Source organism: Orbicella faveolata, unplaced genomic scaffold, assembly GCF_042242905.1.
Source record: "Orbicella faveolata isolate gen_17 unplaced genomic scaffold, um_ofav_v1 contig_1, whole genome shotgun sequence".
NCBI lineage: Eukaryota > Metazoa > Cnidaria > Anthozoa > Scleractinia > Merulinidae > Orbicella > Orbicella faveolata.
In genome coordinates this window covers 8,992,501-9,005,870 of record NW_028301536.1, presented here as the reverse complement: position 1 = coordinate 9,005,870, position 13,370 = coordinate 8,992,501, and the positions used below count along the sequence as shown (strand labels likewise).

The 13,370-nt window shown below is 37.2% G+C and overlaps 1 protein-coding gene across 4 annotated transcripts in view; it reads right to left on the bottom strand.

Moving 5' to 3' along the window:
- Window positions 1–13,370, bottom strand: part of LOC110068958 (clathrin interactor 1-like) — a 102,324-nt gene that overhangs the window by 15,297 nt on the left and 73,657 nt on the right. For 3 of the 4 annotated variants that reach the window (XM_089288239.1, XM_089288230.1, XM_089288237.1), the window contains 2 exons: window positions 10,818–11,206; window positions 1,916–2,040 (listed from right to left, as the gene is read on the bottom strand). In XM_089288239.1, coding sequence (XP_089144365.1) covers window positions 1,916–2,040; window positions 10,818–11,206 — 514 coding nt within the window. The remainder of the gene's footprint in view (window positions 1–1,915; window positions 2,041–10,817; window positions 11,207–13,370) is intronic. The other variant, XM_089288232.1, reaches the window with a different exon arrangement.

Sequence of the window (13,370 nt, the reverse complement as noted above, 5' to 3'; positions counted from 1 at the left end):
TTCTTCATACTTCATACTTCAGGCAACATGTTTGGGCCTTTTCATCCTTCCCTTTGAGACATTGTATAAGAGGTCTTGGGCAAGGGACAGAATAAGACGCTGGCAACTTTCGTCTAAATTCACCTTCTCCTCCTCTCCTTCACCATCCTCACAAATGATCAAAGCAAGTAAGTTGTAAACAACAGTTGGAACATGATGTTCCCTTTGTTAATTGTATTAGACTATGGTGGCCATGGTATGTTCAGCTCCGGACTTAAAAGGGTGGCACGCACGGTCTTGGGGAATGATACACGTGGTTCTTGAGAGATACATCCTTTGGCTCTGTAATAAACGTATCATTTTCAACACTATGGTTAAGACCACACTCAACGATCTGACCCTTAGACACCTCATCGCACTAGACAATTTAAGCCTCAGATCGATATGTCAGGTGCCAGAAGCTTATTCTGCCATGATAAGCCTTTTGCATTCTGACCTTTAGCTTTCAGATCGATATAAGGGGTTTTGTGTACCCTGAAAGGAGAGAAGTTCCACGTGTCAGGCAGGCATCGGCCTGGAGCTCAATAGCTGAAGTGTCCTTATCTCCAGATGAAATTTCCTCTACTTTTCTCTTTTTAGCAACACGATCGAGAACATTCTTGGCTGTGAAATTTTGGTAACAGTTTCCGTGGTACATGCCAAATGTGCAGTTTTCCAGTTTCCCTTTCATACTTTCCAATATGTCATCCTTTCCCAGATCTGAGGCTTCCTTAAACGTCCTAGTTACGTATATGACGACTTTTTTGCATGATGTCACAATTCACGCCATTTTCATCAAATGTACCACTTTAAGAGTCGTTCTTAAGGCCAATGAGCCATATCCGTTATTTCATGGGCTAAAGGCATTGCCCTTATGAGAGATTATCCCATAGCGTGCACAATTGTTGTGGAATAATGAAACCAGAAGTGAATTTCATTCCACTTCCGGCTTGATGCAGTTGCCTTATAAAGGTTTTTCTTTCTATTTCAATGCATAATTTGAATATTTCTGTGCAAATAATGATTTCAAAATATGAAAAGGATGTATCTGAGTGAATATATGGTCTTTAGGGGGATTAAAGAGTGGAAATATAAAATTTCCTTTGCAGTTTGGCTCTCTTCGCTCTAATTACCATAACACTTCCTGAAATTTGCAAAATAGAGCAATTTTAGTGCTTTTTAAAGTTAAAATGCTTGTAAGTGGCAGAGATGCAGAAATAATCAGTTTCCAAAGAAGTATGACCCTAAAAACAGATTAAAAATAGCATAAATTCATTGTAATGAGATTTTAACGCAAAGGAGTATGGGTTGTTTAGGCCAGGTTACCAAGTTCTTTGGACACTTTTCTGTGTGTTAACAAGCAGATTCTTAATCAGCAGGCTCTAAGTTTTAAAATGAACAGCTTGCCATCCATGGGATGTAGCCAACTTAAAAAATTGAGCCTTTTTCGCATCTGGCCACTAGACTAAATAGCTGTACTACACTTGTATCATTTTGACCATAATTTTCACCACACAATGAATATTAAGGAACTTGAAATCACTTGGCAGTATCCAACTTTATTTAAACTTTCTTCTGTCACATGTAAATGTACATGTAGGACAATATGAAAATAATTATTGTGATGAAAATGCCTTATAAAATTAATGAACAGGAAAAAAGACAACCTACAATGAGCAGTACTGTAATATGTAATTAAAATTAATATGGTGCATCTAGGACTGATAATGATGACAATACATGCTACTGAAAATTAAGATGAAACCAGGGTTTTCTCGGGCAGACTGCATACTGTATCAGTCAAAAAGGGAAAGACAGAAAATAAATCAATCTTTCTGAGTTGCACTGTTTCAAATGGTCTCTAAACTGGAAACAAATTGGATTCTATATACGTCACCTGCAATGCAGTGTTGCTCTGAAATGCAGTGAAGAATGTGTCATCAGGCAAATGATTCTGAGTAGGACTTCCAGTCCTGAAGGCTGCAAAGTCTCCAAAGTCATCATTTTCTACTGCTGATCCTGCTGGATAAAAGCAATTCATTTGAATAGAAATTAAGATGATAAAGATAAGATAATTAAGATAATACATACATTTATTATATGGCTCTGTCTCATAAGGACTGGGAACTACCAAATTCACGAATTTGATTGGCTGAAATCGATATTGAAAGCAGTCTAGATTTTCCCATGTAGATCGACATCTAGACCGGTAATGTTTTGTAGTGAAAAAGTTGCAAATTAACATGTAAAATCGATAACTATTTTCATCTAACAATATTTATTTATGGAAGTGCCAAAAAGCCTAGTGAGAAACTAGTGACACAATTTCAGACAGTGCAGAGCGCAATTGATAGCTCTGGTACAGTAGTCCCATAAGCACTCACCCCTGCTCGGTTCACTTCCACTTTGTGTCTACCTTGGTAGTCTGCTACGGCTTTTCCCCTTTGCAGTGTATAAGGTTAAAGGTTGTATTTTCATTCAAGGTCTACTGATGTTTTACGTTGATTTTTGTTCATTTTAAATTCAATAATACGCTGAAGCAGCAAATGTGACAATTTAGCTCTTCATGCCAACTTTGTAACTTGATACTTTTGTTTTCCTTGCAAAGGCATGTAATATGAAACCCTTGTTTTCTCCAAAACATACGGAAGATGTCCTTGTTTTTTGGAGATAAATGAAAGAAAGTTAAATACCGAACAGAAACGATGTTGTTTTACTAAAAATGCAAATTTTTACCAATGAACAAGAAGTAATTTAATTATCAGATAGTCACGAAATACCACTTTCTTTTTCTGTTGCCACCTTTGTTGTTAACAATAAAACAATTCAAAATTAACACACAACGATATTGATGGCTGAGAAGCATTTCAACAAAAAGTATTGAAGTTAAACAGTGCTACTTGGCCAATATGAATGAGTCTCCTCAAAGACTGATTAAATTAATTTGTGCTTTCATTAGGTGCCACGGTGTCTGCAGCAATATTTGAGCACTTTCCTGGTTTCTTTTGTTACAAATTTACTATTTGCGGAGTATTAAAGCCACTAACTTGGGAACTTTTTGGTCTCTCTTACAGACACAATTAAGGCAAGAAATAAACAAGCCGCCAAGGAGAAGGAATTCATTTGAACCCTGATAAGCACATTATTGCAGATTGAAAAGAGCAGATGATATTTGTTGAACCAACCTGTGTGTAATTCTAAAAGCTACGCAGCCACAGTAACGTTTCACTTTTGCAATAAAAAGGGACAATTGGCACTACCTGAAAAATAACTGCCGTCCTTGGTCACATGACACGATACATAAAATACCACGTGGAAAGATAGTGTATAACACTAACGATGCTAGCACGCATGCATCTTACATGTTGAGCTCTACCATAAGGAAAACCACTCAACATTTGTGCGTGATTCCGTATGCAATGTATCCTTCACCTAATATAGAAGCCATGAACGCTAACTAATCTATGCATGCGTTTAGGGCAAATTAGTTTTGTTCTAAGGAGACTGGTGCCACAAGGAGAGCAAGGGGTTACCTGAAACAAATATATGGTTTTGTGATGTTCAAAGCTAAGTGACGGCGATGGAATGTGTTTTACGTAGAGTACACATGTACCTTTCCCACCCTACCCCCACTACTTCCTTGCCTCTAGACTAATTAACTAATTGAAATTAATTAAACAAACATTAAAGTTTACACCTTAGCACCATAGGGCCATAGCAGCAGGCAGCTCCCATAACCATCCCAATAGTGCACTCGGCACTAAAAAAAAGTAGAGGACGAGCAAATTTTTGGCAGAATTAAATTCAGCTCATCACCGTTCGCAAGCAAAGTGTCAGCCAGTACAAACCAGTTAAATTAAACAAATTAAATTGTTCTTTTTTGTGCCATATAATACACATCTTATTAACGGAGCTTAGTCGGTCTGTATGGGAGAATCTTGACCCTTGTCATGTGTACAGACCTCACTGCATTCGGTCTGTACCCACGACCTTGGTCAAGATTCTCCCATACAGACCTCCTGCTTGGTTAATAAGAGCCAAGTATTAAGATAATAAAGATTTAAAAATTCTTACTGTATTCTCAAAGAATTTGATCTCAACGACATGTACATCAGGAGCTGATCACATTATGGGTTCGTAATATACATCTACCTGTAGATGGCTCAGTTGGTAGAGCACTGCACTGGTGTCGCAAAGGCCATGGTTCGAATCCCATTGAAGCCTGAATTTTTTTCAGGCTTTAATTTCACAACTGCTTAAGTTGTGTGTATAACTGCGATGATCAATCACGTCTTCATATCTTATCCACAGTTGTATTCTTTGCCATCTAAGTGTATATTACAAACTCACATGACCAGCTCCAAGTTGGCTTGATAACTCAATTGGTAGAGCACTGCACCAGTATAGCAAAGGTCATGTGTTCGAATCTTGTTCAAGCCCAAATTTTTTTCAGGCTTTAATTTCACAACTGCTTAAGCAGTCCAGAATATCCCAATATATTACGACATCTGTGATGTCACGAAACTCCCCCTTCCACCAATGAGAATGCGTGTTTTAGTTAGAGTGTTGTGTTTCACAACAAACCAAGAAATTCAAGATGGCGGACAAAGAGAGTCGTGAATTCCTACCGATGCCATGAATGCAGGTCTTCAGGAGGTATATATTTGTCCCAAATTGAGTTCAATACTGTCGAAATTATGAAATAAAAGGAAAGTTTGTGTTCGCATTCTCTGTCACAGACAGTTCTGCCCAGATAACAATTATCTTTGAACCAAAGGAAGCACTACGGAAAGAAATTTGAATTGAGAACTGCGGGCCGAGTTTGACGAGCTGCTGTTATCATTCTTTGGAAAGAGACCATAGAATCGGTAAGCATCTTCACTCTGCATTTTTTTAAGCACAGAAACAATTGATATGTGAATTCAGACTTTCCTCTTATCTAGGATTATCTTTCCGAAATCGACAGAACGTTCTTTGCCAGCATTATATAGTTATCAAGATAAATTTTAAATCTCTAAAATGTTATACGTTTTGGCCAAATCAAGAAGTCATTAAACAGAATTTTCAATAAAGCATACGAGTGAGAAATTCTTGTTCTGTCATACAAAATACATGTATACTAAGCTAGAAAAATGTGTTGTCAGATGCATGGAAGGTCAAGAATCTGTTAATATATTCTTTGTAAATCTGAAATTTCTCCATTTTGGTATTTATTTTAAATATTTCTTGTGTCTATTTGTCGCTGTGCTAAAATATGTCATATCAGATTTCCACATTTAAATTATGAAAGCTTACATATAATTGCTGACTAAGCAAGTTATTTACCCAAAAATATCAAAATATAATTTCTGGACAAGTTGACAAGGAAACATTCACAATCCATCCACATATCCCAAGGTATTATTATTTATCATAAGAATTGTACGGCCCCTCATGCAATTTCCTTGGAAAACCATAAGAAAAAAGTCCCGTATGAGGGCCATACGCATCCAAGTGATAGGGCCGGAAAAACCCGTACGGCCCTACTAGAAACGTGAATGGCAAAATCAACGCGAGTTAATGACAAATACAATTTTGTTGCTGCAAAATTTTGTTCTCTTCAAAACAAGTGATGAATGTGAACATTCTGAGAAGGAATTTTACTATCCAGACAAACTGTCTGATACAGAACTACTTCAGTAGCCAACTCACTCCGAAAGCAAAGAAAGAAAGTCAACATTCCTCACAAATAAAGTTCACAACTTTCTCAGAAGCCACCAACAAGCAAACAGGAGGTCAAGAAAATAACTTTTCCTGATGAACTGTCTGATAATAAGCCAACCTTTGGAATAAGCCAACAGTCTTGAGGCGAAACTTCTTTCAGTGGAAAGCATCAAAGAATTCACCGTGGGTCAAAAGCAAGAAAACAACGTGAAGAAAACAAAGTACGATATAAATGTTTTCTTCGAGTTTCCAGAGCTTCTGGGAGAAGTTAATTGAACATACCTTGGTTACAGTAGGATATATTGCTCGGCAGTTTCTACATCGGTGTTGTTTGTAGAGGCAAAACTGAGTACGAATACAAGTTCATTACCGTACAGTTTATTCAGATAACAAAACTCTCTTGCTCCTGTTTAATAGTGTAATTTCCACTACACAGCAAAGCCAGCAAAGCCAGTAAACCCAGGCACTGACTGCAGGAGCTAACATCGGTGTCATTAATATTCAGTTGCTGGTTCTCCCTTCTTCAAGAGAATCCAAGAGGTTGATAGATAGCTTGAAACGATGCCGACATTTAACTGAGTCTTGTATTTCAGACAAAGAAGATTTGTGAACAATTTCAGTGAAGCGTGAAGCAAAGCGGTTTTGACATATTTTTGACAGCTTTATGTCAACTTTCCGTTGGCTTTTAAGACAGGTTGGCCAATCCCATTAGCATGAATTGCAATTGTGGACTTGCATTGAAAACCAAAAATGAGAAAATGAGTCGTGTTTTTCGATAAATTGTGAGTTTCTTGTTCACCGCGAAGAAATAACTGACAAGCTTTTATTTTAGAATCTTTTTTGTAGTTGTTCCACGCGCAGCCGTCTGATGTTATGTAATCACATCCTATTTAGGTTCAAACAGAATTTTCAAAATTCTCAACACTAAGTAGTCATATGATAAAATGCTTATTGACTGAGTAAGGTCAGGCCGGATGGGAAAATATTTGGCTCTCGGGCAGGATGTGCGGACCAAGTGCAGCAAGGTCCGTACGTCCTGACCTTGAGCCAAATATTTTCCCATCCAGCCCTCCCACTCAGTCAATAAGTACATAATATTTACTTTAAGTAATATACAAAACAAAATCAGTCTTGAAAGTGAAATCCATTTTATTTCATTCACTCTCTAGGTACTCTCAACCTTGAATTAATGCAGGATTAATCTTCGACTTTTACCTAAATTGAAAGAGAAATAAGTGTTGGTTCACGGTGTACAGTTGCGACCTACATTTACATATCAGTACATCGGTCGTATCGCTTCTTCATTGATCAAACAACTTTGCTGGCTATATTATAAATACTGTGGGACTGGAAGATATAGGTTGTCAGTAGTACTTCTATGAATTGCTGGTTGGCTTTAAGCAGAAAATTTTGAAAATAGCACTTGAAAATCTGCGGAACAAATTCCACTGAGAGTTCTTCAATGGTTCTCACGGACTCAGTTCGCTTGTTTCAGTTCGACAAAATCAACCATCATTTACATCTTTATTAAATCCATTTTTAAATCACTGGTTATCCTTGCAATCTGATTGCCTTTCAGGAGTGCGATTTATTCACGAATCACACTATTTTTTGCTCTAAATCGCATCTTTTTCTCAGCCAATGAGAATAGGATAGTAAAACAAAACAACCAATCAGATTTCAAGGTTAGTTAAAGCAATAAAATTTCAGGAAATGAAAGACAAAAAGCCATTGTGTGGCGAATTTTGCAACTATTATCGCTAAAACTTTGTTGTTGTTGTGGTTGTTTTTCAAAACATTTGACGAATTTAATTAATTACAGTTTCTGAATGACGATTATGAGCTCCTTCAGGTTGAAGACCTACTTTACAGGAAGTTTCCAACATTCAGTGTCCATTTTGACGAATATTCTGGCGATTTTTCTTCAGCATCTGCTCAAGATCCGTCCAACAAAACACAAACAAACGAGAACCACACAACAAATTCAGGGCCATCTCAAGAAGGTAGATGTTTCCAGGTTTCTAGTAGTTTCAAACGAAGCAATACAAGAGTTAACTCTTTTGCTGTGAATAAACATACGTAATCAAAATACGCCCCGCTCCACAAAACAGTGAATGACCGCATGTCTTCCGAAGCTGGTGCCCCGCCATCTTAAAAATATCTTGAAACAAATGACATCGCAAGAACTTGACAAGGTCTTGAGTATTAAGTTCTACGCTGAGGTCACAAAAAGAAACGGAGATACTTACGAGCTGGAATCCCTTAAAATCATGCAGAGTGCCACTGAACGGTATTTAACAGAGAAAAACTATCCACTGGGCATTGTGCACTCGAGGGAGTTTCACAACTCAAAAGTAATCCATCGCAGAATTACACTAGCTGCACCTTTAAATTCCTTCTCCAAAGACAACTACAAGTCTCAGCCTCATTCACAGAAGAAAAGGAAGGTCTTCCATCATTGATTCAGGGGACGATAATTTAACTTTGATGCATGAAGTAGACTGTTTTCATTCTGGCTTCAGAACTGCTTGTTTCTTTGTTATGCTCAAGTGAGTTTTTGTCACATGACATCGTTTTGCATACTAAATGAGATGTCAAGCTGTTTCCTGTTCCGCTATTTTAATGCCGGCTACTGAATCTAACATTTAAGGCGATAAAATTGTGCGATTTCAAAATGGAATTAATAAAGTGGCAATTGAACTTCGGGTCATGCATTTTTGGTCTGAAATCATACTTGTGATATCAAATCGAACTCGTGCTGTGCGCTTGTTCCATTTTGAAATCACGCATATGATTTCAGACCAAATTGCACTCCACTCAGTTCAATTACCATTATTTATTGTAGCATTGACCGTTCATTGCCAGTAAATTGTACACTATATCTTTCTTTATATCTGGGATATTGCTGCAACAGCCGATAGCACTTCTGGAAGGCGTTTCTGAGCACTTTTCGAATGTGTACTGCACCATCCTGAAGGAAATGAGAGGATGCGAGACATTCAACCTTCCTGGGTAGATGTCACAACAGCCACTGGATTCATTCTCCTCAAACTCGGTCATGAAACAAAATGGCGGTGTTTTAGAGCTATTTTCGAGATTTCGTCGGCGCACAGAAAATCGAGGATTTAACCGAATCCAAAAATTTTTTCGCAGAAGTATTTCAAATAACAAGTAGATTTGTTTTAGTGAAAAAAAAAATTTGGGGGTTAGGTGCACTTTAAGTTAACTGCAATGATCAATCATGTCTTCATATCTTTCTCAGCAGTTCAAATATTATATGATCTTTCATATTCACTTGTAAAAGACCGACCTATTATTCAGGTTTTTGTCAGATGCATATGAAGCACATATTTAATGTCAGAATCATCTAATCTTTAGAAGATAATGACTGCACTTAAATGGAACACTATAACTAGAAGCATATGATGAAATTTGGGTTGCCACAATGAGAAGTGCAGTTTAAAGCAATAGACATATCATGTATTTCTTAACCGAGGTACAAAATGGTGTCAAAGAGTCAAGAGTAGTTGCTCTTTCATGAGTTTTGCTTTGTTTCTAGGTTTTTAAATAAATTTACATTGCATGGTAATTGGAAGATATAGAAACTTAATTTACAAAAGATTGTTTTGCATTAAAAAATGTATTTACTTTTAAGAGTAGCCAGCATGCTCAGGACTAATACATGTAGACGGTGATTTTTGCTGCTCTTCGGTGCTTACAGAGAACACTGAAGCTTTATACATTAGTCAGCAGATTCTCAAAAACATTTTACTGGAAGCAAAGGAAGAAGCAAAGTAAAATCCTTCATAAAGCCAGTAACTCAAAAAATGTAAATATTTGTACTTCAAAAGACTAACGTAAAAATAATAAATAAACAAGAAGATCTTTTAGATCTTACAACCGCACTTTTAAAATTTAACTGTTTTCTCAGCACTACAGTCGCATTGTAGAGCATATTCCAAAGCAGTCCTTGATGATTCATTGATTACTGTAGACACATCACTTGATCAAAACAAACTGTATTATTGCACCATCAGTCGTAGCCGTTGCGAAATCTCTGACGACGTAATGGTCTTAATCTGGAACTTTCTTCAGGATAATTATGCGCATGAACGATACAATAATAACACTATTAACAGCTGCTTGCTTTCTTGAAAGTAATGATTAAATTTAATTTTTTTTTTTCATGGTAAAGGAGTAAAGGGCTAGCAAAGTAGTCACATGAGTCACATAATTCAAGAATTATGTTACACATGGCTATCTTTAGTACGGTGGTTATTTCCCTACCAATGACGTAATCCTTGCATGTTCTGACACGTTCTTTGCTTGCCTTGCAAACATTTAATTTTCCTTTCGATCTCTGAACTCGTTTCAATAAAACTGCATGACAATTCACTTCTCTTGCCTAAAAATACAAAAAATACTCGGAAAACTAAAGACTGTCACTCCTGGCGAAATAACCTTGCAAAGTAAACACGATCTTATTTGTCAAGTAGCGAAAGTGAAAGATGCAACGTTAGCGCATTCCACGGCTGACTTTTTTTTGCGTATTTATTATTCCCTTTGAATCCAACATTTTGATAAAATTAAAAGTAAATGTGCCATAACATTGTCCGTGTATTAATGTTTCAACAGCTTTTGGCGAATAAACATCACAGGTTGTGTGATTCAAAATTTGGCTGAGAGGAAGTTTGGGTCTGGTCACCGACAAAACACACAAAAAACATAAACCCTGTGCAAACCTAGAACCACACTCGGCCCATGGCCACGCGGTTAATTACCTTGCATAGAAAGGAAGCCACATCAGCCCTAACTGGTTTTCATGCTGGTCTTTAGAAGTGTTGGTTTTTCAGGTGGTTGGAAAACCAGAGAACCAAGACATTTAACTCTTGGAGTGAGAATTAACGACAAACTCACAATCGAACCTGGGCCACAATGGGGGGAAGTGAGTGCTCTCACCACTTCACCATACCTGCTCCCTAAGTGTCAATTTCGTCCTTTTTTAAAAAAAAAACTAATAAAGTCAATCAGCCAGTCTATATCTATCCATATCTTTTTAAATACGCCATGAAATCTAATGATTGCTAACTCCTTACCATGGTTGAAATTATTCTCTGATCCACTGATGCTTCCTCCCCCTGTAGGTGCAGAAGCAAAATCTGCAAAGAAACTATCATTTTCTGTTGGGACAACTGGAACAGTAGAAGTCTGAAAGGGCTGTGAAGTAAGGGAGGTGTCAGGCTGCCCTGTAAGCAAGTCCACCAAATCTGAATTGCTTGTGTGTGACATAGATGGTACTACACTCGATGCTGGTGTTGTAGAAGAATTGATTACTTCTGATTTTCCATAATTTGCTGCAGCTCCAAGATCAACAGTCCTTGAAGGATTAGATGATACTTTAGGAGTTGCATTTCTGGATGAATCGGTATTGCTCAGGCTATCTTTATCTTTGTCTTCCTCTGCTTCTTCTGCTTCTTCTTCTTCACTATGGAAATAGAATGTAACTAGGTCAAATATGCCATGACCTGTAGCATATTAGTCAATAAGCATGTTATCAATTTTGATATTTAAAATGAATGTACATGTATAGCTCCAGAGTAATTGAAGTGATAAGAATTAAGCAAATAAGTCAGGTCTGTCATTTAGAGCCGTAACCTCTGTAACACCTGTTATGGCCATGTTAAATGTTACAAAAAAAAACTGTTATTGCTGAGTATGTCTGATTGGCCCTTGATGTTATGGGTGAATTTGCCAGGGCTGGAAAAAACCCAGGTCTGATTGCCCAGGGCAAGTACATTTTGCTCTTGGGCAAGTGAAAATGGAAGTTTGGTGGTCTGGTGGGCAAGTGAAATTTGCCTCCGTAGTCTGGTTAGAGATAATTTCCATTAAAAAAAACAATTTCAAAACTGAAGAATGCAAGATGAGAACGAATAGTATTTCACGAGAAACCATGTGTCAAAACCACAAAGAAAAATCAGTAACCTAGTGGGCAAGTAACAGTTTAGTGGGGGCAACTGAAAACTGAAATGTACTATCCCACTGGGCAACTGGATTTCAATTTTTTTTCCAGCCCTGTTGCCTGTTGTTGTTACAATTCACCCATAAAGTAATAAGTTTGTTACCAATGTGAAGATTGAGGCTACAGGTGAATCAAAACTTAGTGGCAGCCCTAGATAAGGGGTCAGTTGATCAATCATCCATAAACTTTTATGTGTTATTCATGAATAAAATTGCAACATTGATCTTTTTTGGAGTCCAACAATTGCTCCCAAATTAAAGAATATTGTGTCTGTTTCATGTCTGTATTTCCATTTGATGTTCAACCATAACTTACAATTACTGTTTGTCAAGACAGCTTTCAAATTTTACTCTGGTGTTTTACATTGATTTTCGTTCATTTCAAATTCAATAATAAGTTGAAGTAGCAGACATGACAATTTTACTTTTCACGCCAATGTTTGCAACTTGATACTTTTGTTTTCCTCACAAAGGTATGTAACATTAAACCCCTGTTTTCTTGAAAACTTTAGAGATCAATGGAAGAAAGTAAATATCTTATGAGGAAATGGAAGAAGAACGATTTTGTTTCATTCAAAAATGAAAACTTTTGTTTTCACTGATAAACAAGAAATAGTCATGGGATACCACGTTCTTGTTCAGTTGCCACCTCAGTGATATCGATTAATACAACCGGGAAGCGTTGCCGTTTCAGTGAGAAGTATCGAAGGCCACTGCTACTCAGTTGACCAAGATTATATATCTTACATCAGTGAACGATTCCCCTCAAAGACTGATTAAATTAATTCACGCTTTTATTACGTGCCACAGCATCTACAGCAGCATTTGAACCCTTTCCTGGTTTCTTTTGTCACAGATTTACAATTTAACAAGTTTTAGTGCCACTAAATCAGGAAAGTTTGGCTAGATATGAACTCTTTGGTCTCTTTCATAGAGACAATTGAAAGAGAAATAAATAAGCTGCTAAGGAGAAGGAAAAGGTTTCCATTCTTACTTTTAACCCTGACAAACACAATAGTGTAGTTTAATAATAGCAGATGATATCTGTTGAACCGAGCTAGGGGCAATTGTAAAAGATATGCAGTCATAGTAGTATTTTGAGCATTAAAACAGGAGAAGTGACATTACCCGAGAAATAACTGCTGTCCTTGGTTATATCACACGACATTTAAAAAACTCACGGGGCTCTGGGGATGAAAACGGAGTATATCATGCTAACAATGCTAGGATGCATGCATCTTACATGTTGGGTTCTACCACAAGGAAAAGCATTCAACGTTTTTGTGTTGTGTGATCTCAAACGAGAGGCATCTTTCACGTAATATATAATTGGCACAAACGTTAACCAATCTGCGTATGAGTTTAGGGCAAATTGGTTTTGTTCTAAAGAGAGTAGTACCACAAGGAGAGCAAGAGGTATCATAAACCAAATATAGAGCTTTGTGGTACTATGAATGAAGTAAGGTAGGTGACAAGCGTTTTTATGTAGTGCACACAGGCACCTACCCCTTCCCAACCACTTCCTTGCCTCCAAACTAATTAATTAATTGATATTAATTATTTAAACCAACATTATTGCCTTAGCAGACATCAGCCCTCAAACCATCCCAATAGTACATTTGCATGATGAC